Source organism: Vitis vinifera, chromosome 5 (genome assembly GCF_030704535.1).
Source record: "Vitis vinifera cultivar Pinot Noir 40024 chromosome 5, ASM3070453v1".
Classification (NCBI taxonomy): domain Eukaryota; kingdom Viridiplantae; phylum Streptophyta; class Magnoliopsida; order Vitales; family Vitaceae; genus Vitis; species Vitis vinifera.
In genome coordinates, this window is record NC_081809.1 from 4,424,375 (window position 1) to 4,448,594 (window position 24,220).

A 24,220-nucleotide genomic window follows, 5' to 3' on the forward strand; every position below is an offset into this window, starting at 1 on the left:
GCAAGTAGAAGAATTAGGTGATGCGTCCTACCACAACCTAACTACTTGCCAAACCATTTTTTGTAACATATGCTTCCATACCCTACCTATCACACATTAGACAAGAATTGGTGCACTTTAATTTCATCTTCTTATGCCCCTTGTCCAACGATATTAGTCTATAAGCCAAAAATAAAAAGTGGAATGCCATTTCTCTTTTTATTAATTTAATTATATCCCCCCTTTTTTTTATTGTTATGTTTATTAATGTTGTGGAGAATATTGCTTGATAAAGTAAAATATTTATAATTGTATCTAAAAACCAATCAATGGTTAATGAGAGAAAGTCAAATATTTCCAATATCATACCCTACAAGCTTGTTCTAAAAGTCATCATTTGAGTGATCAATTTTCAACTTTGAAAGCGCATTTCTCTCATAACACAATGTTTCTGTGACTCGAACACTTAACTTTGACTCTAATACAAATTCTTAAATCGAATTTGGATTATCTCATCTAAAAACCACTTGATGGTCAATAAAGGTAGGTTAAACCTTTTATGATATTCAATATCATACCCTAAGACCTATTCTAAGAACCATCATTTGGGTAACATATCTCCGACCTCAAGAGCTGCATTGTTATACCCCAACATACTTCATTTTTAATAAGATGTTATAACTACCTTCTTATACTAATATAGCCTAAATTAACAAACATTTTGATCAAATAGACAAAATTTTACATGGGATCGATGATTAGGTTGAATACAATTTGTAATTATCCACTTACTTCAATACAATATTATTTACTTTAAATCCAATGAACCTTCATGAATTTAAATGGATTTATACAATTAAAAGAAGCGCATTATATATATATCACTATCTAATGTGGAATATGACAATAGGGATCATATTTGTATTATTACACGTGCATTGTACGAAATATAATTTATAAAATTAAGGTGGATGAAAATATGTTTGATTTTCCATTTTCTAATTTTTATCATTAAAAAAATAAATGAAAGAATGGCAAAATAGTAATAATCCACGACAAGAGGGAGTTTAAAGGAAGAAAAAGGAAATAGGAGGTGATTGAAGGCCCAAGAGAATAAGCTGTAATAATAATAAAACTGGAGGTATCCAAATTCCACGCGCTTTCCTCAATTGATGGAGCGGAGTGGCGATTGTCATGACGAGGGCCCACACGAGAATCATGACTGAAACGGCGCGTTTTGTGTCACTTGATAACTGAGCGTGTCATCCACGTACTTTAGAGGCGGATGGGGATGAGTGTCCGCGTGACCCCTGCTTCCGTCCACGGAATCCTGACCATCCATTTAGGGGACCTCCCATCACATGGATCAAACTTGGGTTCATTTCAATCATTTTCGCCACATCTCTTTCTTTCTCTGCTTTTTTTTAAAAAAAATAATAATAAAATAAATTATATTTTTTAAACATATATTTTCTTTCACCATCATTTTTTTACTAACAAATTAGTAAGTTGGCACTAAAAAAAGTCCTTGAAAAGGCTTGTAAAAGTGGGTTATTGAATAAAAAATTGCAATATTATTTATTGCATTAAAAAAATAAAAATAAAACATCCTTGTTGTCACTTGAACACAATACAAAGAAATTGGTTATACTTTTTGAAGATTAAGCATGAACTAATTTATTATTTTTAATTAATTAATTTATTTATTTTTTGGTAGTTTTGTTGGATAGTCAATAAGATAAGTGGAGGAGAAAGTGGGGGCCAGTGGACACATAAATGAGTGGTGAAAAGAGACTGATAAACAGTGACCACATATGGGGAGAACAACAAGGGACAAGTCATTTCCATATGCTGGTTTCTGCTTCGGTTTGCACTTGCAGTTTTCCATGGATACTACCACTCCCAATCTTTGATTTTTTTTTTCTAACCTGGTAACTTTTAATGACAAACCTTTTAGGATTCTAATAGAGGATCTAGTTCTCGAGTTTTGATCCCCTGTAACAATTAGTAACCTTATAACAAACAATATAGGATAAATTCAGAATATCATCAATGACAGAATTCGAACCTAAGATCATATATCATTTATCAGGATCACACTTCAACCAATAGGATTATCAGGTCAATCTTTAATTTTATTTATTTTACTTTAATTTTTTTAAAATTCTGAAATTTTTTTTAGTTGTTTAAACAAAAGATGCTGTTCAAAGTTGAAAAGAAGGAGCTTTCCTCCTTTATTTTCTTATAAATTGTGGGCACATTATGTAAATGGGGGGAGCACTCAAGCTTTGCTTTTACAAAAAAGATGCTTCCAGGGTAGGAGTTCCAAAAGGAGGACTGTTGGGATCATATCAGGAGGATAATATACAATGATTAAAGTTGTGTACACTCATCCATTTTCTCAATTCAAGTTACCTTTTTTTAGGGGGTAATAGTACTACTGGTGGACAATCTGCAGGGACTTGTAGCCACATGGCTGACAGTGGGGGCTGTGAATGGATTGGGACATTGGGTAGCCCTAGAACCAATTTTAAATCCAAAATCCCCAACATAGGTGATTAGATTACACATATCTAGATGTTTGAATATGAATTCATGCCCCATATTCTGAATCCAATCATGTGAGCTTGATGGGCACGTGGCAGTTGGAGAAAACCTATCTATGTGGGCAATCAGCTCCTAAAAATTATAATGAGAATATAATGATTTCAGTGCCACCATCACATGCTCCTTTTTTTTGTATGCCTAGTTACCTCAGTAGTCACAAGCTTCTATCTGGTGTGACTGCCTTTATGGGGCTTGAGGGTGATTTGGTGAGGCTCTGGACAGCTTCATATGTTGTTGGGTTTAAGACACAAGGCTGGCCAGTGTGGAAGGTGTTGGGACGTCATTTGTTTTTGTCCGGGCAAGGCCACAGAGTATATTTTTGGCTTTGTGCCAGTCAGGGGCATCACAGAGTGGCCTCCCCAGGATTCGAACAGTAGCCCAGATGGTACCAAGAGGGCAACCAAAAGGACCTTGGTCTTGATTTCAAATCCTAGGGAGGCCACTCTGTGATGCCCTTAACTGACACAGAGCCAAAAATAAAAACAAATGACGTCCCAACAGAAGGGTGTCCAAAAAAGGAGGGCATACGGCTTGGATTGGATGTCTATAACTAGCTTGCAAGTTGACTAAGACATGTCTGCAGGTTCACCCTTGTGTACCAATCTTTCTATCTCACTGTAAATTGCTAAAAGAGAGGTTTAAAACATTTTAGAGTTCAGCCTTGATGGTGTTTTGAGAGGTTTTACTTGACTGCTCTGGTTCAGCAGCATGCATGGTTTGCCCCAGACAATTAGAGCAGTGGCAACCACCGCTCTGTTCCCTTTCACTTCTATGTGAATGGCAAGGATCAGGTTGAACCTTGGATCGAAATCTCCCGGCTATGGTTCCATTGTTTGTATGTATATAGGGAAACCAACCAGGAAACTTTTTTACGGTAGCATAATAGCCACTTCGTCTTCTAACACACACCTATGACTGATATCCACTGTCAGTTAGGGGAAGAAGTTTTTGACAGTAATATGTAACAGACTTATCTTAACTATGAGCTTAAAATAGACAATATTTACGGGCGGTGAGAGATAAAAAGGAGAGAGAGGTCTAACCAAAGGCTACATATCACTTGCACTGCTATGGCATAATTTTTTCTAAGTATCAATCCGCACTACTGAATGCTGCCTTTGGCACTTGACAGATGCTTGATTGCATTACAACCTTGTGTTTCCAGTTTCATTGGTTTATAAATAAATAAATAAATAAATAAATAAATGAGCTATTAGAGCAGAGGTAATTTAGTACCCGCTGACCAATCTAACCGTATAATCTGTTCATAATCCTGTGACAGTACTGATGACATTCTCCTCCATCATGTTGTCAAAAAACGTTTATCCTACACAAGACCTTTGCATCAAAGTATAATTGCACACCACTTTACTCGGTTAAAGCCATATCTTTAGATGATGATGCAATATTATTTTATATGTGTTCTTGTAGTTTTTTTTCTTCTTCAAACCTTAAAGATAATTACACTCCATAGGATTCAGATGTCTATTGTCTCTAGCAAGTTGTAATGGTGGAAGACTAGGAATTACACATAGATCAACATTTAACCATGCTCTTACTTGACATACTTAGAAAACCAACCCAGCATGTCCTGATGAGCCTCTTCAGCACACTTCACAGCCCCTGCATCTTCAGCATTGTACCTCACTGTCCACCCATGTGCAACTCCTGGGAATATCTTCACAAAGCCATCAACCTGCAAAGAACTCATCATTTTAGCTTTTGACTGAAACAGAAGTCATTTAATCACACATACCCAACCAAAAATATTTAAAACTAAAAACATAATAATAACAACAACCAAAAACATAAAACTTGTGGGTGAGGTTATAATAATAACAATAATAATAATAATAATAATAATAATAATAATAATAATAATAATAATAACAACCAAAAACATAAAACTTGTGGGTGAGGTTTGGTGTTATCATCAATGTAGCAGAGAGTGGTGAATTCTGACTGTAAGTGTGGAGAAAGGGTGTTTTTGCAGTTCATCTTTTTCAATACTTGAAACGGAAAATGCAGCTAATAGTTGCATTGCAGAAAGCCGATTTTGAAGTTGAATAATTGCATACATGGTTTTCCACCATGCTATTCAACAAAACAAAGAAACCACAAAAAAAAAAAAAAAAACAAACAAATGATATGCTTCCAGACACAAACGCAAAAATAATACTGAACCCATTGGGCAGACTTGATATCAAATGGCTTGCGCATTTGAAGGGAACAACCCATCCCCTTCTAACCTATATTGTCAAAATTGTGAAAACAGAAGCATGCCCGGACAATGTTTGAACAAAGTCAGTAAATATCCCTCAAGTCATGTTTTTAATTTAAAAAATTCATTATAAACATCTGCCTGTGGTAGGATATAAATTCAAAGGCACATGAAAAATAAACTAAATAGGTTGCTTGATGAATCCTCAAACTGTTTTCCTACCCCTGGTTTGGCTGTTAAAATCTCCTCAAACTGTTTCACGAGTGCCGGTGGAGACATCTGGTCAATCTCAGCCCCCAAGACTGCAGTGGGAACTTTAACCCCTGAAAATTGTGAGAATTATTAGTGTCTTGGGCTGTAAGGCATCAGTTTTGCACCAGATTAAAAATAAAAATACTGCTAACCCCAAAACAAAAGAAAAAATAAATATGGGTGTATTCTGATGGCTTCCATTGGCTAGCAGAGTCGTCCCCAATCACCCAGTTCAAGGGATCTTAGAAATCTTAATCCAAGAAACAAAGAAAACCAGAACATAATATTGGGATGCTTAGAAGTGAAACCATACCCTTGATATCATCCAAAGAAACAAATGAAGGATGTAACAGCACTGCAGCTTGGATATAACCAGACTTTGCAAGTTCGACAACCACCTTGGCTGCAAGGATTCAAGGAATTTAGCCAGTTATGGTATTAAGTAACTGTATATCATGCAATTGGAATCACCAAAGGAGCCTACACTAAAAAATTTACAAAAGATGAGAAAGTTATTTAAAAAAATGAAAAAATAAAATAAAAAAATCTTACCACCCCAGCAAAAGCCTGCAGCTCCAATTGCAGATACACCTTTACTTTTAAGAGCTTCAATGACAGGCTTTGTGTCTTCAAAACCTTTATCCTATAAGAAAAGTAATAGGATAGGATTTCAGGAATTGTTAGTGTATCATAACTGTTTAATCAAAAAGTTGTAGCCATTTGGAAAACTGCAAGAGTTTACCTCCTGACTTCAACCTTTGATAAAAATTAAAAAGAAAAAAAGAAAAAAAATGGAATGCAATTAAGAAAGGAATAGATATTGGTGGTACAAAAAATAAAAAATAAAAAATAAAATAAAAACCACTGTTTCAGTGAAATTAACAGGGCCTGCAGGTCTGCCCACATTTTCAAACAGCCTAAAAGATAAAGCTTCTAAACAGCCCCTCAAGATAAATATGTCCAAAGAACAGAAAAAATAATGCTGTATATAACAAATAATGGTCATAAAAATCAAAATAAAAATGACAGGAATTTCCAGGTGTGTATTATTAAGATCAGAAACCAACCATGCCATGATCTTTTATCCAGACAGGAAAAGGCCTCTCAGCCTTATCAGGCACATATGTATCCCCATACAAGAAGTCTGGAGCCACCACATAGAATCCAGCAGCTGCAACTTTGTCTGCAAGCTTCCTTTATGGTACAAAGCTGCCAATATTAGTTTCCAGAGAAGTGTACAAAGTAATATTATAATTGCCATTGGATTACTAAAGCTACATTCTTCACTCAGCATAACTGTTTCATATATTAACAGAAAAAATACAATTGTGTTGAAATGTGATGCTCTAAAACCATAGAAATGGATCACTGAGCTATAAATCCCCGAGGCTACATATCAGGCTTTAAAACAGAGTCCATAAAAAGTAAGGGCCTAGTTGACTGTGTTCTATGTTTTTATTTTGTGATTTCTGTTTTATTTGACTAGCCTTCAACATTTTTGGCCTCCAGAAACTTAACTGTACCAGAAAATTTTCCCTCTGTCTTCAGCTTTAAAAACAGAATGTGTATTAAAAAAAAAGTGCAACCAGAAGGACCTACCAAGACACGTTGGAAAAGAAGGGCACTGAATAACCCTTCTTATTTTCTACAAGCGCTAAACTTCATTACCATTATCAGGAAGAAGAATCTGGGAAAATGAACTCAATCCACAATAGAAAAAGGGCCCAGTGATTGGAGAAGGTAACTCCATCTGTTCAATCTGTTTGCTAACTTGAAAGGTACAAGTGAAAGGAATTTCTCCTTCAGGGGCATGCATGCTCAGAAGAATGAACACAATTTGACATGTAATGCTCAAAAAATTTTGGTAAGTGCAGCATTGATCTATTTCAAATTTTAATTCCAAAAAGAAAAAAAGATTCATCTTGTATATCTTTCTTATTTAAAATTCAGGAACGGCAATTTAAGATTAAGAAGCATTAAGACAAATAATGAGTACAAGGAAGCTATACATAATTTAAACTAATTCCTCAAACCCCAAGTGGAGTTCCTATGTTCCTTTTATTTTTCATTCATCACATAATACACATCTCAGGAGAGTCCATGTGGTCAACAGATCAGAATTCAAAGATTTTAGACTTTCAGTTTTCTGAGGGATCATGACTGCAACATATTGTGACAGGGACTTCTCTTAGGGCACATGAAATATTACTTATTTTTCATTATATCCGGCTTTGAAGCCATGCAACTAAAGCAGTTTGTGTTGTAGCCTAAATAAATAAATAAAAAAGTCAATTAATAGCATAAAACTATCTGGGCATTTGCCATACCTGAAGTTTGGAGCTTCATATCCTGCAAAATTAAACCACATATGTTAAATTAGACAATGATATGAAAGAGATGGCAGAGATGATGATGATCAGAATGATGAAATGATCAATGGCAGAGATGATGATGATGATGATCGGAATTAAAATGATCAATGTGCAATGCATCTAAATATAAAATTCATTGTTTTCCTTACAATCATTCTCCATTAAAATTCCAATCAGATTCCAAAAAAATAAATTAAAAAAAGAAAAAGAAAAAAAGAGAGGGTTATTAACAGTGGCCTGATTTATGAAAAGAGAGCTGCTTATGATTACACATGGATTATAATAACAGTGATATGGAAAGAAGACTGCTTCAACCTAGTCAAATCTTCTATGATCTTAATCAATTTATTAACATAATTATGAAATTGAATTCTCATAAAATTTAACTATACCAGAAATAATTTGTTGTACATCACTCAACCTGATACAATGCCCCAAGCCAAGCCCTCGTAAAGGTGGAAAAGAGCAATCATACAACAAAAGCCCTAGTCCTAGCTTTGGTTTGCTAAGAAAAATGAGGAACCTAAAAAAAATCCATTCAGAAATTACTTTTTGTTCGTGCGATATCCAGGAAAAATGAAAAACTATACTTAATAAAAAATCAAATAATGGAATTACGTTTTTGTAACAACCGGCTCCCAACTGTGTAGATATTGTCCGCTTTGGACCCAAAGTGCGTCACGGTTTTAAAACCCGTTTAAAGGGTTGAGGATTCCATATGCCAGGAACTTTCCCCTATCCGATGTGGATGTCACAGTTTTAGTTTCGCACTTTCATCCACCTCAATCAACAAAGAATAAAAAAATCCAATATTCTCGATTTTCTTATATTTTCTTGGCAACCAAACGGAGCATGACATTCCCATAATAGAATATTAGAGCAGAGACACTACTGAGCATGAAAATCTAACAGCAACCCACGAACGCCCACTTATAAAATTAAGAAATCAGAAACAATTACACAGAAAATCAAACTGAAAAAACCCACGTCCAAGAACTGCAATAATAATCACAGAAATACTAATACCCGAAATTTGATTAAAGAGAAAAAAAAAAAAACAGATCACGAATGGCAATAAAGATATGGAAGTGGGTGCTGGGGAAAGGATACCATAGATGTCAGAAACCAGAAGAATAGCGAGCTTGGAATGAGGAGAGCCAGCAATATAACAGGAAAGGCCTCCAAGTTGTTCCACATGGCCCGATCCGCTGTTGGGGTTCAGGCTTGGCGGATGCTCGCAGCACTGAGGCCCTGACATTGCTTTCTTGCTTCCGAAGTACACACCAAGTATACACAGACAAACAGGAGAATCGAAGGATAGAGCCTTCCAGATACAGTCTCAGGGGTAAGCAATGCAACCTAAATATATTAAATACTAAATGGTAGAAGACAAGAAGTATTAGGCATTCTCTGAAACGACACCGTTTTGAGATGCCTCGTGGCAACCTTTGCACCAGGCGTGTCCTACTGAATTCATTCCATTGACAAAAATCACGTCAGAACCAGCATGCTGATTGCCACATCATCAATGACCTCATCTATCAAGAGATTTTTATCTAAAAAAATATTATTAAAAAATAAATACAAAATACATCATTTTTCATCCATGCTTTTATTTTATTTTATAATTTTTATTAAACAAATTAACTTCTTATACCCACTCTCCTTTTTAAAAGAAAAGCTTATTAATTTATATTAAATTTACCTTTTAAAAAGATGAATTTTTTTTTATTTTGAACTCGTCTCTTCAAAAGAAGACGAGTTTAGTAATTTATATTGAATTTCTCTTATAATAAAATGAAACTCTTTTTATTTTGAATTTTCAAAAGTCAAGTTTATTTATTTGTATTAAATTATCTTTTGATCAATTTTTTTATTTTATATTTTAAACTCTTTTTTTCGAAGATGAATTCAATTTTTCATTCAACTATCTTTTCAAAATACGAGTTCTACTTGAAATTCAAAATATAATAGTTTTAAAATTATTTTTCATGTTACGATTTTCTAAAAATTATTTAAAAAATTACACCACTTTCACACAAAACCTTTTTATCAAAAGCAACCTAAGTTGGCTAAGTAACAAACATCATGTGGACCATACTATATATTTATATTTTTATTTAATTATTTAAATTTTATTTTATACTTTTAACTATGAAAATACAAATTTACCCCTCTAGATTGTAACTAGTTTAAAGAATTTGGTGATGCAACACCCCCAAACCATGGAAATCAAGTCATCTCTTGTACAAACCTTAAAAAGTAGTAGAAGTGACCAAACTTTTTATTTGCAAATTTCTTCTAAGGAAAAAACTTAAGTCTTCTTTAGTTCCCTAAAAAATTTATTCCAAAACTTATTTAATCTTATTTTAGCCATTGAATTGAGGAGTTCAACCAAACAAATTTTTGAAAAAACTACAACACCGAATCTAACCATTTCTAAAGAAAGGGTTGTTTTTACAAGAAAATAATAATGATGTTTTTGTTAAAATGAGGTAAAAAAAAAAGGGTTAAATTTCTAAAATTGGATTTTTAATGATCTTTTTAATAAAATAATGAATTAAAAATATTCATTCTTATTTAATCAAATGAATACTAAATGGATGATTTTCCATCTTTAGAGTTTAGAAAAAACCTAGAAGATGACAAAAGTGGACAAGTGAAGGATATTAAGGGAAAGAATGATAGGATACATAAACAATAATAATAAAGGTAATATATAATAATTTACTTCAATCAATATTTTCATATATCAAGAACAATAAAATATTATTAATGTTGATTTTTTTATTTATAAAATAATATTTATTTTCTTTAATTTTAACCTATACCCTCACAAACCATGTCTTCCTCTTAAAAAAAATAAAATCAATATCCAAGTTTTTCATTAATGTTTTAGTTTTGATTGAAATCAAGCTAAACATCACAAATTTTCTATTATGGTGAAGTCAAAATTTTCCCTTAATTCATGGTGTTGATGTTCTTTATCATCTTTTAATGAAGAATAACCTGTTGAAAAAATTAAGGATGATGAGGGGAGTAAAAGTTTTATTTTAGCAATATAAATTACAGATGGATAATGATGGATTTGTCACTTTATGAGTTCTTAAAACCACAAAAAAAAAAAGACATTTTTAGTATGATATTTGGTGTTAACACGGTATATATGAGATATGAACTTTTCTTAAAGAGTAATTACTCTCTTTTACGGTTGAAAAAAAAATTGCACATAGTTTAAGTTGAAAGTATGGAAAGTTTTTTCATTTACCATGCTTAAATCACCATATCATTCTTTTAGTCAATTTATAGTAGCTCTTCAAGAATACGAGCAATAACTCACGAGCAAAAAGGAGGAAAGAAAACATTCTTAAACATAAGTTTTTATTTAGAGAACATAATTATGGTTAAAATGTTTGAAGAGCCAAAAAATTTCAATTTGAAGGGAAAAGTCTTTTCCAGTCTTTCATCATGTTTCGAGACAAGTTGAATGTCCATATTTATTCGTACCAATTGAGTGTCCATATTTATTTATACCACAACATAGATTTAATTAAGTTGATGACTTAATATGATTTAAATGATTTAATTTAAATATTTAAATAAATTAAGTATATTTGATAAAATAACTTAATATTATAATTTAAGTTGTTTTTTACTAGGTATTAAATCAAAATAATTAATTTATTATTAATTTTAAATATTTTTTTTTGTCTCATTTGTTTACCGGTGAAAGCATATTTTAGAATTATGATTCTACATTTATGACTCTTTTTTTTTTTATAATAAATATTCTATAGTTATATTATATATCCACAATAATTCAAATATAAATGTTTTATAAATAAATTTATTATTTAAAGTTAATGAAAATAAATATAAATTAAAATCAATATAGATAAAAAGTAGTTTAAATTAATGAGTGTAAATGCGTCAATTTGATGATTTAAAATAAATTTTAAATTTACTTATTTAAAATAAATTTTAAGTTTATTTATTTAAAATAAATTTTAAATTTACTTTATCAAACAACATGTAAAAAATAATTGATAAAATTTTAAATTAATAATTTAAAAATATTTAATTTAAAATCAATTTAAATCATTAAAGAATAAAACCAAACACCCACCACCAAAAAAAAAAAAAAAAAAAAAAAATTATCTAAGACATAGGAAAAAAGCTTTCAGATGGCTACTGATCAATCCTGAAACAGCACATAGAGAGATGAACGAGCATTATGAACTCTGGATCATTACAGGTTGTTCTTCTACTGATCTGCGGTTCATTCTTCCTTCATATACTTACTGAACCAGTTTAACATGTCACCATGAGCCTCTTCCGCACTCTTTACACCCCATTCATCCTCCACACTGTATCTCACCGTCCACCCATGAGCAACACCGGGGAATATTTTCACAAAGCAATCTATCTGCAGATACAAATCTCAAACTCAATGAGATTTTGTATGTAGAATCTTCATTGGACAGCCAAATAGCAATCTTAGCAACTTACCCCAGATTTTGCAGATAAGATTTCTCCGAAATGTTCCAATTGTTCAGGTGGGGAAGCATCATCGATCTCAGCTCCCAATATGGCAATTGGAGTCTTGACCTCTGAAAAACCAGTCATGGGTTGGAAATATTTGATATCGGAAAATGGGAAACATGATCCTTACCATTGATCTCATCGTCAGTGATGCGACCAGGATGCAACACCACTGCAGCCTGAATGTGATCGGAGCTTGCCAGGTTAACAACCACCTTCCCTGACAGATGGAATCGAGCCAAATCTTCACATGTGAGCGATCCTTCAACAGTATTGAACACGACTGAGAATTACTCACCTCCCCAGCAAAAGCCTGCAGCCCCTATGGCTGACACCCCTTTGCTTCTCAAGGCAGCAATTACTGCCTTGGCATCCTCACATCCTTTATCCTAAGAGGAATTTTGAATTTAAAGTTCATGTCATTTGTGAACATTAATTTCAGGGACAGAATTCTAAGTTATATAAGCAAACTACAAACCGTTCCATGAGCCGCTATCCATACTTGTCGATCGAAGTTGGGGTTACTAAGATCAACAGGGTCACCATAGAAGAAGTCAGGAGCCACCACCAAGAATCCGGCAGCTGCAACTTTATCTGCAAGTTTCCTTCACAATAAAGTTGATGCAATCAATGGGTTTTCAATATATTCCTTTGCTAGGGAAAGCTTTTTGTGAACCATGTAAGGTGATGCTGTGATGACTTGCCCTTCATGGTGCGGATAGTATCCGTTTTACATTGAATGAGCGCTCACGACCTTAAGAGGAGTTCATATATGCATAGTCCAATGTAGGATATCTCATACATATTGGGGTGGAGGATTAGCTCTATCATAATGGACCCTTTTAACCATTATATTGTTCCGTCCAATAAATCAAATTTGATTTGGAAGAAATCCGATTATTCTTCTTAGACAATACTTCGTTACGATGATTTTGAAAAATGTAATTATTTCCTAATTGAATTTTTTTACCATCAGAATTGCTCAACTTAATCATTAGAAAGAATCAAATTTATTATTAAATTAAAATTAATTATTGATGTAAAAAATGTAATGTTGCATAGTATTGACTTCGATTTGAAAGCAAATTGATATTTTGACCAACATGACTATTTCCCTATTTAATTTTTTTTTTTTGCAATCGGAATAGCTACTCTTCATCATTTGAAATAATTAAATTTATTCTCATATTAGGATTGAAGGTCAACTCTAATCCCATTTGTATATGAATCTTTCCAATCATGTAAATATTATCCCCTCTGAACCGGACCAAATAAAGACAGCACGAAATAAAATTTCGCTCGCATGTTAAAGAATAAACCATATACAAATATGGTATCATGAATTCTTTTATCCTATGAACTACCTCTCTTTAAATACTTACGCAACTTAAAAGAATAATCAGCAAGATATCCAAAAATCCAACTGACCTCAAGTTCGGAGCTTCATACCCTGCAAATAATTTCCAACGAAATGGATTAATTAATCAACCCATTTCCCTACTCCAAATCATTGACTCAATTAGGACTTCCAGACTTGTATGAAAAAGTTCTGTAAGAAAGGAGATTGATTAAAGGAAATGAAAGGAGAAGATTGATATGGATAGTACCAAAAACGTCGGAGACGAAAAGGATGGCAAGCTTGGAATCCAGGGGTCCGGTGACATACGCCTTGAGACGGCCGCCTCCTCCTACCTCTTGAACAGTCCCTGCGCCCGAGCCTGGGCTGAAGCTTGGTGGGTTTTCGTAGCATCGAGAGATTGACATTTCTTCGGGGAAAAGCTGAGCTCCAGTCTCCGATCGATAACTTCAACGACTGAGACGGAGAAGTGGAGGGAACCATTGATTTTATACAAGAAACAATGGCATCATTCCATCTACAACGTCATTTCTTCCCTCCAAATTTTGTAATATAGTTATCAAAAACAAATAAATACGACAAAAGGTGAGTTCAATCATCGTTGTTCCACTGTTACAAGAAATGCTTGGACTATATGCATATATATATATATAAATTATTCTCTTTCCCGTTATATTTAAGTGATGAATGCCACCACATTAGATTATTATATTATGTTCTCTTTCCCGTTATATTTAAGTGATGAATGCCACCACATTAGATTATTATATTATGTTCTCGTAAGTCATCATATACTAAATCCTCTATTAGTAATTATCTTGAGATGAATAAATAAAGGTATTAAATTTTAAATTTTTATAAATTTATAAGATGATTTTAGAAAGAAAAAATAATGACATCCCAAACGAGAAGAATTCTCTCGACGACTTCTGTATATGATTCTCTCAATTCTCCTCTCTAAACTTTTTACATTATATATTCATATATTTCTTTTTATATCTTGCATTTCATTTATCTTGTTACATAACATATTATCAACACGATTTACTTTAAGGATAATTTTATTATTTTAAACTTAAAATTATTAATATAAAATAAATTTTACATATTTCTATTAGGATCCATAGATATACTAAAATCTCTTAAAGATTTAAAAATGCTTGAAGTAGATAATTCCTTGATAGCTTTAATTTGCTTGAAGCAAACCATGGAAAGCCTCATAGCATGAGTTCAATTAAGTTATAATGATTATTGTATGGTAGAAGCAATTTGGTCATATGGGGTACAATCGCCTTAGTGAATATCTATTAAAAAAAGGTATGTGAATAACATATATAACCATACATGTTTATTAAGAAATCAGAAATTGAATTTGCAATTATTATAATGTATATTAATGACTTAAATCTTATTGAGATTCCTAAAGATCACATAAGAGCAACAAATTATTTATAAAAAGGAATTTGAGACAAAAGATTTAAAAAAAAAAAAACAGAATTTTGTCTTTGTGAGAAAAGACTTGCTTGGCCTTTGCAAAAATGATAAAGAATTACTTGGTCACAAAGTACCATATTTAAGTGTTATTCATGCTTTATGTATATTGCTAATTATACAAGCCCATATATTGTTTTTTCAATTTGTTTCTTGATTAACAAGATTCAGTTAGGTTACAATTGTAAGACGTTTGAATGGTATCAAACATATGTTGCACCATCTTCATAGAACTACTTATATGAGTCAATTTTATTCAAAACAATCAAAGTTATAAATGCTTAGATACGCAAATACAAAAAACCTTTCAAACTTGCATAAAGTTAGATCACAAACAAAATATGTATTTAATTGTAATGAAATTTCTATTTCATGGAGATTTGTCAAACAATCAGTGATGGTCACGTCATTAAATCATTAAAAAATAATTACAATTTTTATGAAACAAATTATAAATGTATATTGCTAAAATTTATGGTCCAACATATTCAAGAATCTTGTGGACTATCTTTGTTCAAAGACTACCTGACAATATTATATGAGAATAATGTTATGTGCATTACATGAATTAAAAATAGTTATATATATTAAAGGAGATGGAACCACATATATTTTAACAAAATTCTTTTATACACATGAACTGTAAAAGAGTAATGAAATTAATATTCAATAAATATGCTCAAGTGATAATTTAACACAATTATTCACAAAGTCATTGTCAATCATCATATTTAATAAATTAATATATAATATTGAAATGCACTAACTCAAGGATACGAAGATGAACAAGAAAATGTTTATAAAATGATATTAGTGTATTATATTATTTTTCTCTTAATCCATAGGGTTTTAAGGACAAATTTTTAATGAGCTAATCCTTGTAAACAAAAAACAATCAAAATAATTACAAGAATTTTATACTTCATTTTCTTTCATTAGGTTTTTTCTTAGAACTTTTTACCAGTAAGATTTTAACAAGATATGATCCTTTAGTACGGTAAACATCCAATGGGGGGAGTCTTCTAAATCCTAATGAATATTACCACGTTAAATCATCATATTATATCTTTGTTAAGTCATCACATGTTAGGTCCTCCCAATAATACTCACATTTAAGATGAGTAAATAAAGATATTAAATTATCAATTTTTGCAAGCTTATAAAGGGTTCTTAGAAATAAAAAAGGACATTCCGAGTAAGAAAAAGTCTCTCTATTTCTTTATATATATATATATATAAATGGATGGCCGTTGGGTTATGGCCGTAGATTGAAGCTATGTAGGCCACAATCTATTGATGGTCTATTTGAAAAACGACGCCGTTTGAGGCCAGTACCATGGAATCCCAAACCCTCAACCCATGCAAGAGAACAAAACCACACACAACGCAAAGCGACAAAGAGAAAATCTAAAATAGTCTTTCGCGGTTAGATTGCCACTCGCTGTCAAAAATTCAACCCACAGCTCTGTTTCGTCCTGGGGGTTTTTGTAGGGTTTCTCCTTCTTCCGCTGTACAATTGTAAAGATAGAGAAAATGGGTTCTCTCACGAATGGTATTGATAAAAGACCAGATGAAGAACAAGAGGAAGAGCCTATCTTGATGAAGAATTCACAGAGATTTTGTATGTTCCCCATCAGATACAGGCAACTCTGGGAGATGTACAAGAAGGCTGAAGCCAGTTTCTGGACTGGTAATTCCCTTCCTTCTCCTTGTTTCTGTGTGCCAATTTTGGGTTTCTCGACATATCTTATTGTTCTTTGATGGGTATCTTATCATTATTTGATGGGTATGTTCAATTCATTGTTATATGTCATTACTGTTTGATAAAGCAGGGTTCTTGTTTGTGTATTTTCTTCTTTGACTAGGTTTTCTACCAATTTAATTTATTAGTCTCGTGTTGTTCAGACTCGAACACCGACTCTGGTAAGAGTTTCTAGAGCAGTGAGAATTTGGGTTGGTTTCGGAATTTGTAAACACAAAAGCATAAGGGGTTGCAGGTGTAAACTGTTTCAATAATGCTGAATACTCCACCACTTCTCAAACAGGCTAAAAGGATGTTGGTGCAGCCTGGAGGGATGTAATGCTTGATGCTCTGCTTCCAAACAAGAACCCTTAAGTCATATGCGGGTGTGAAGCACGATGATGAAGAATTTGTTTGGTTATGATTTTAGGAATCACTTCTAATCTTTCTAGCACTTGAAAATTGTTATCAAAAAGATTGTTTCGAGTGCTAAAAGGGCTAGAAATGCTTTCTAGAGTCACGGTGAAAGAAGCTCGAAATGACTTTGCTACCTGCACTTGGTCACAATTTCAAATATCTGTTGTTTTTATTGAAAGTGTTTTCAGTGGAAGTATTATCTCTAAAAGTGTTTTTGGGAGAATCACCTATGTCTCCGATAAGCACTACAAGTCATTTTTAACTTTTTAAAAGTGTTTTCTGACTTTTTTCAAACTTATAATTTTTCTTCTTCAAAAACACTTTTTAGGTTAGAAGTGCTTTTTTAAAACACTCCCAAATGAGTCTTCTACCTAAAGTAGGGTGAGCTACCCTTTGGGGAGATGAAATTAATGAAATAGGATGCATGAGTTGGGTCACATTTCAAGCTAAAGTCATTTGACTTTTTCTATTAGATGGGAATATCCAGGATCCGTACCTTCTGTGATTTTGCTTAAACACAAAAAAAGAAAAAAGAAAAAAAAGAAAAAAAAGAAATAAGGAATGTGTGGGTTTGATGTTAATTAGCCATATCACTTGTCTGGTTGTTACAAAATAGCAGCAGGAGAGGTTTATGTCGATAGTAGAAGTGGTGCAAATGGTGATATTTTGGTGGCAGTGGTGATGATGATAGTTGTAGTGTGTTGGTACTTGGGATGATAGTGGTATGGGAAAGGAAAAGGCAAAATCTTGTTGTTTTTCCTAAAGGTGCACTTTCCAGGGCACATGAGCACCTGTATTTTGCCTTTGAGAGCAAAACCAAGTGCCTCCAGGATATTATTTGTGCCTTATCACACTATTCAAAACCTCTCTCTCTCTCATTTGAAGTTTCTTAAGTGGTGGATATTTAGAACAGGATGATTTATCTGTTCTGAACTAATACTTTTCATTTTGATGAAATTTCAACCCATGACCTTGCTTTTCCTATATTTATGCCTTTTATATTTTATCTTTTACACACTACTTTTGCCCACAATTTATTCTAATCACGTATCAATGGGTTCACAGCTGAGGAAGTTGACCTCTCCCATGATGTGCAGCAGTGGGAAAGCCTGTCCAATTCTGAGAAACACTTCATAAGCCATGTATTAGCATTTTTTGCTGCATCTGATGGGATTGTTTTGGAGAACTTGGCTGCAAGATTTCTACATGATATTCAAATTCCAGAAGTAAGCAACTTGATTAATCTCTGGTTCATATATATTTCTTTTCAATACAAGTATTTGTTTATAGATTTTGTTTAATCACAAAATTAGAACATATGTGCTATTTCTTTCATTCATTTTTGTAAAAATTAAACACATGCAACTTATTTGTTATTACTGTTTTTGAAATGTTTTTTTTATGTATTTGTGGTGGTCATTTGGAAGAGTTATATTTTACAAGGTGTTTATTTCTTGTTACCTGTTTCATTCTGGAAACAGAAGTGAGCTTTGCTTTGTCATCTGAAGCATCATCTTTGAGGATTATCCTCTTAAATCCTTTCAAAAAAGGTAAAGGAGATGACCTTTTCTGTTATAGAGTATCATCATTCCCCTTGCATGTTATGGCATCTATTGGAAGGAATAGAAAACCATTGTTCCTTATGAATTCTTTCCTTTTGTTCTCAATAAGTGAGGATGTATAATTCCTGAACACCATTGACTATCATTACTGCTCTGAAATTGGCTAACATTGAGGCTTCTTGTTCTTTTAAGGCACGGGCATTTTATGGATTTCAAATTGCTATGGAGAATATTCATTCTGGTACTATTTTGTAAGTGATGTTTTGGTGGTTGTTCTCTCTACAATTTGTGCCTGATCATGGATATTTCAACTTCATATTCTCAGAGATGTACAGTTTGCTCTTGGAGACATATATCAAGGACTCAAAGGAGAAGCATAGATTGTTTAATGCAATTGAAAGCATATCTTGTGTAGCTGGGAAGGCTAAATGGGCTTTGGATTGGATTCAGAGGTATTAGCCCATTCTTATTCTGTAGTTTTGTGTGTGATGGTTCTTTATAAGAAGACATAAGCAATAAAAACATCTTAACAAGAGAAATAGAAAAGGCAAGATACCATATTTCTTGGCATCAATGCATAGCAATTTCAAATGACAAAAGGCGTTGATTGCATACTTGAACTTTTATATAAATGTGTAATATGCATAAAAGCACTTGCACATTGCACTGCATCACTGGATGATGTCTTTTAATGTTTTTGTATGCTAAAATTTCATTTTTTTTATTTTATTGTTTAACTCTTAAGAGCATAGAGATTGGGCAAAATTGTGAAATATAACAAAACCATAAAATCTGAAACTTAATGAAAACCATGGTTTTAAAAACCGGACCGGCCGGTCCAACTGCCGGCCGGTCTGGTCAATTGACCCAAAAAGTGGTTGAACCGGGATCAAATTGGTTGAACCGATGGTCTGACTGGTGAACCAGACGAACCGGCCGGTTCCCTTCAAACCGAATGGTTCCATTTTTTTTTTTAAGTGGCAAAACGATGCCGCTTCTCCCATTTTCAACCTTCAACCCACCCCTTGCAGTGTGAAGCTGTCGTCGTGCCCTCTCGCGCCCCGACACCGATTGTGAGCCTTCTCCATCCCGACACCAGCTCCCCCTCGGCGACACTGGTTGGAAGCTCTCCCCGCGGCCGACAACTGTAAATCCCCCTTCTCCTGCCACAACCACCCCCTGTGTAAGACCCCTCTCGGCGCCCTGACACTAGCTATGAGCCTCCCCTGCCGTGACAACAGCTCCCCCCGACGACATCGGCTAGAAAACCCCCTAGTGGCCAGTAGCTATAAATCCTTCTCCTCCTCCTGCCGCGACCACCCCCTGTGTAAAGGCCCCTTCCCTCCCTCCCCACCAATCCCTTTCCCAACCCATCGTAAATTTCCCTCCTGTAAGCCCCACTCCAAGCAGTGGCAGTAGTTGGAAGGTGAAATTTTTTATTTTTTATTTTTATATTTTATATTTAATGTGTTATTTTTTTTATTATAATTTTGATTTATTTCTAATTTGAAACTAATTTTTTGATTTTCAAAAAAAAATTTAATTTTTGAATTATATATAAATTATTATTATTATTTTTATAATTATTTTAAATTTTAATAATTTATAAATTATATATTTAATTATTTATGATGCCATTGGTTCGACCGCGGGTCCGACCAGTGAATTATGAACCAATAACTTTTCCAGTTCAATGACCTGTCTAGTTCTGAAAACATTGATGAAAACATGTGTATGACAAAAGCTATAAAATTAGAAACCTGTCTAGCCACCGGGTTTTTGAGTCATGGGCTTGATTGTTTATGTGAATTTGACAGAGGCTATTGTATCCCAAAACATTGTTAGACTTTTGTTTTGCATGGAGGAAGCACTTGTGTGTGGGTTGGGGCAGGGTGGGGGGGAGGTGGGGGACAAAACACTTGATAAATAAATTTTTGGACCTGGGTTTAGTAGTTTCTGTAATGTTATGTATCCTAAACTCTCAGAGCAAGCATCAAATTTTGAAGCTTTTACTACATTCTTTACCTCAAGTTTGATTTTTTTTGGGCTTCCTGATCATGATAGTTCAGCTCCATTTTTTAACTTTGAACCTTGGCTCTCAATAAGGGAAGCATGGGATTTATTGCTTTAATTTTTTTTTTCTCATTGTGCTAATCCCCTTTTGCAGTTCCACTTTATTTGCTGAGAGACTTATTGCCTTTGCATGTGTTGAAGGAATCTTTTTCTCAGGAAGGTAGTTTCTTTACAAATCATGGGATCCTCTTTGTTCTTCAATATGGATCATATTTGTTAGTCAAAAGGTTTAAGTAACATATTATGGGTTTCCCCCTTTTCTTTTTGGTTTTCAGCTTCTGCGCCATTTTTTGGCTTAAAAAGAGAGGATTGATGCCAGGTTTGACTTTCTCAAATGAGCTTATTTCTAGAGATGAGGGCCTTCACTGCGATTTTGCTTGCCTTCTGTACAGGTGGTGTTTTCTTAATCAATATTTAAATTTCATGTTAGATGATTGGAACTAGAATAGCAATCATAATTCTACCTAATGCTGCTCTTTTTTTCATTTGAAATCATGGGTTCAGTTTTAGTTCCTCCAAAAATTGGAAAATAAAAAATTTTGAAAATTGAGATCATTGTTGTTGTTAACAGTTTATTACAGAAGCAGCTACCCTGGCAAAAGGTTCATCACATTGTCCATGAAGCAGTGGAAATTGAAACCCAGTTCGTTTGCGAAGCCCTGCCTTGTGCATTGATTGGCATGAACGCAACACTCATGAGCCAGTACATAAAATTTGTCGCTGACCGCCTTTTGGTATATTTCCATTTTGTTGGTTTGAGATTTTTTAGCCAGATTGTTTTGGTAGATTTATTCACTTAAACTGTTTTGTTTTTCTTTTCTCAAGGTTGCCCTTGGGTATGAGAGGAAATACAACGTGGAAAATCCATTTGATTGGATGGAGTTTATTTCTTTGCAGTGAGTATTGATGAGTGCATGTCTTGGATTCTGATTTTATGTTGTTGAACTCTATTAAAATGCTATTTATTTCAGAAACATGTACATCTGGGAGGTCTTGCTTACTAGGTTTTTGACTCAAAAATGGGTTTTTAATCCTTCAATAATAGGAGACATTCCACATGCTCAACCAGGCTGTGCTTCCACTAGAGGGTGCTTCTTTTGACACCTCTCATGCTTTACATCATGATAATTTTAAACTATCTGATCTGATTTGGAGCTTTCCACCATTTTTATTTTTTACACATTTGAGTAAAACTATTCAGTCTTATCATCCTAACCTTAATTAATAGATGCCTTCTTCTAGGACCCTCAAATATTAATTTTTATCTTCTGTTCATGTATGTACAAAACAAGATGCTCAAGGCTCAATCTTGTAATTATCCCATTAGTTAAAGTTTTCACATGGGGATGTGCAAGATGGAATCTGGAACTACAGGATGAAAGTGATGGTTAGAAGCTCATTTCCTTGAGTTTGAGGACATGTTGGAAGTGGATTCCTTTAAGAAAAAGATCAAAATTCCTTCTCTCTTATTTAACTTATCATGCTTCAACTTTTCAGCCTATGCGTTTTTTTATGACTTTTGCTCCAAGCCCTGGTTGCCGGATAACCATTACTTTTTCTTCCACTTTCTACTTGGCTTGATTTCCTTGATTTTTGTCCTGTTTGTTTGACTGAGCAGGGGTAAAGCAAACTTCTTTGAGAGAAGGGTGGGTGATTATCAAAAGGCATCTATAATGTCAAGTCTAGATGGTGGAAAGAATTATGTCTTCAAGATAGATGAGGACTTTTAGTCATCAGTTCATCGAACCCTCAAGTATATTGAATGGATGCTGAATCTGGGCATCAAAATTTTGTTACTATTCTTTGTGGTAACATCTGCTTACACTGAACTTTGTTTTCATGCACTTCCAAGTCAGCAGTATATGGTCAGAAATCGTATATAACAATCTGCCCGTCCTTTTAAACTATCTTTACATTCCTTCGGGTGTAGTTTTAGTCAATCACGATCAAAAAATGCTTTTCTATGTATGATATTTTTGAATAAATCCTCTCAAGGTGGAAGGTCTGTATCATTGTTCTTATTTGAACTTTGTGTTGATTTCTATTTGCTTATATATCCATTTCGTCATCTATATTGTTTGGGCTTATATAGTCTTACCCTGCAATCATACTGTGTTCCCTCCTTTTGGAACTGAATCTTTTTATTTCTAATCAACATAATCATTGATCCATGTCCTTAGAAATGAAGTGAAGATCATTTTCATGTGGTATGGGCCATATTCAAATTAGGTCCTGTTTGGTGCTAGATGTTACTTTTAAATTTGGCTAAGCTTTTGTTTTCAGAGATCTGTACTAACCCTCAAATTAGTAGTTTAACTACTCCATTTGGTTGAGGCTGGATTAGAATGATAAGCTGGATTAGGTTTTCCTCCTAGGTTTAGCACCCACATGTTGTTGGTACATCAATATTTTAATGCCGGAGGGTTGGGTTTGTTATCCTTGTTGCTTGAAGAGAATCTCGTCGAATGAAAAGGTGGTGCGGTGGCCTGCAAAAGTTTGTCTTGTAGTGTATAATATTAGAAGCCTAAGAGTGGGAACCCCACTTCACCCACTCCAAAAAAAAAAAAGGGAAAATGTTGAATATCATTTAAAAATACATTTTATTTTTGAGACTTTTGCCAGTATTTTCGTTTCTTTCCTCTTTACTTTTTTCTTTCCAAAATTCATATGGAGGAGGAGGAATTATGATCTTTTAGGATAAAAGCGCCCCTTGATGATATTCCTTAGTCACTCACTTCTTTGTCTTTTACTTTTTTTTTTTAATCTCTTTATAATTTTAACAAAATTTATCAAAAAAAGTTGTGTTTTTCACTCATGAATAAGCAATGGTGGTACAAGTGTAGAGATATGTTTTTTTTTAATAATATTTGTTTTTTTTTTTTTTTTTTTCACATTTTTGGAGTTAGAATGAGGTATTGGGAATGGTATTTGATATTTTGTAGAGTTAGATGTTTTATAAATGTTCGGTATTATATTTTCATACATACTTAGGTGATGTTTGTTTTTTTTATTGATAATATATTTGATTTTTTTTATTCAACTGAAAGTAATATATTGATATCCTCCAATATAATTAAAGTGAATTTGTTATCAATGAGTTCAGTTTAGTTTTATTAGTTGATATTAACAACTTACTTTTTACTAAATAGAAAAAGTAAAATATTTTGACTTAGGTGGTGTTTATTTTTTTACTTAATTCTAAATGGAATCTTAATGCTTAATAGTGTTAAATATTAGGTTGTTTGTTTTTATAATATTTTATTTTTATTAAGTATTAAAAAGTAAAGAAAAATCAATATATTATTTTTTTTATTTAGAAAAAAGCTACGTATTTTGGTTTCTTCTATTTAATAAAAACTTTATAATAAGTCATAAAAAAGTAGAAAAACAAACCATCTAAAATTTGAAAACAAATTGCTTATAGTAAAAAACCAAAAAAACAATCACCATCTTAGATTTTTTTTTATTAAGCCAAAAAACAAATAACCCTTAGAATGTTTGAAAGCGTACATTCAAAATTGTAACTTCGAACATCCTATTTGCCAAACAATTGAATTTTGTCTGGCCTGTGTTTGATATTCCATTTGGGTGTGTGAGGAGGAGATA

The 24,220-nt window shown here is 33.2% G+C and overlaps 3 protein-coding genes across 3 annotated transcripts; 1 reads left to right on the forward strand and 2 right to left on the reverse strand.

Annotated features, from left to right (window-relative positions):
- Positions 1 to 3,953: 3,953 nt before the first annotated feature.
- On the reverse strand, positions 3,954 to 8,796 carry LOC104879244 (endo-1,3;1,4-beta-D-glucanase). Its single transcript, XM_010651552.2, has 7 exons — positions 8,542 to 8,796; positions 7,387 to 7,408; positions 6,127 to 6,253; positions 5,612 to 5,702; positions 5,373 to 5,462; positions 5,030 to 5,130; positions 3,954 to 4,282 (listed from the first exon to the last, which is right to left on the reverse strand). Exons 1-7 carry the CDS (start codon positions 8,687 to 8,689, stop codon positions 4,142 to 4,144), a joined length of 720 nt encoding a protein of 239 aa, XP_010649854.1. The 5' UTR covers positions 8,690 to 8,796; the 3' UTR covers positions 3,954 to 4,141.
- A 2,803-nt stretch (positions 8,797 to 11,599) lies between these two features.
- On the reverse strand, positions 11,600 to 13,737 carry LOC100252854 (endo-1,3;1,4-beta-D-glucanase). The gene is made up of 7 exons (XM_010651730.3): positions 13,581 to 13,737; positions 13,402 to 13,423; positions 12,452 to 12,578; positions 12,272 to 12,362; positions 12,104 to 12,193; positions 11,941 to 12,041; positions 11,600 to 11,857 (listed from the first exon to the last, which is right to left on the reverse strand). The coding sequence occupies exons 1-7, from the start codon at positions 13,735 to 13,737 to the stop codon at positions 11,711 to 11,713; spliced, it is 735 nt and encodes a 244-aa protein (XP_010650032.1). The 3' UTR covers positions 11,600 to 11,710.
- A 2,354-nt stretch (positions 13,738 to 16,091) lies between these two features.
- On the forward strand, positions 16,092 to 22,701 carry LOC100263189 (ribonucleoside-diphosphate reductase small chain A). The gene is made up of 9 exons (XM_002279907.5): positions 16,092 to 16,511; positions 18,045 to 18,205; positions 18,734 to 18,782; positions 18,867 to 18,993; positions 20,709 to 20,774; positions 20,890 to 21,006; positions 21,186 to 21,348; positions 21,440 to 21,510; positions 22,233 to 22,701. The coding sequence occupies exons 1-9, from the start codon at positions 16,355 to 16,357 to the stop codon at positions 22,342 to 22,344; spliced, it is 1,023 nt and encodes a 340-aa protein (XP_002279943.1). The 5' UTR covers positions 16,092 to 16,354; the 3' UTR covers positions 22,345 to 22,701.
- Positions 22,702 to 24,220: the final 1,519 nt, after the last annotated feature.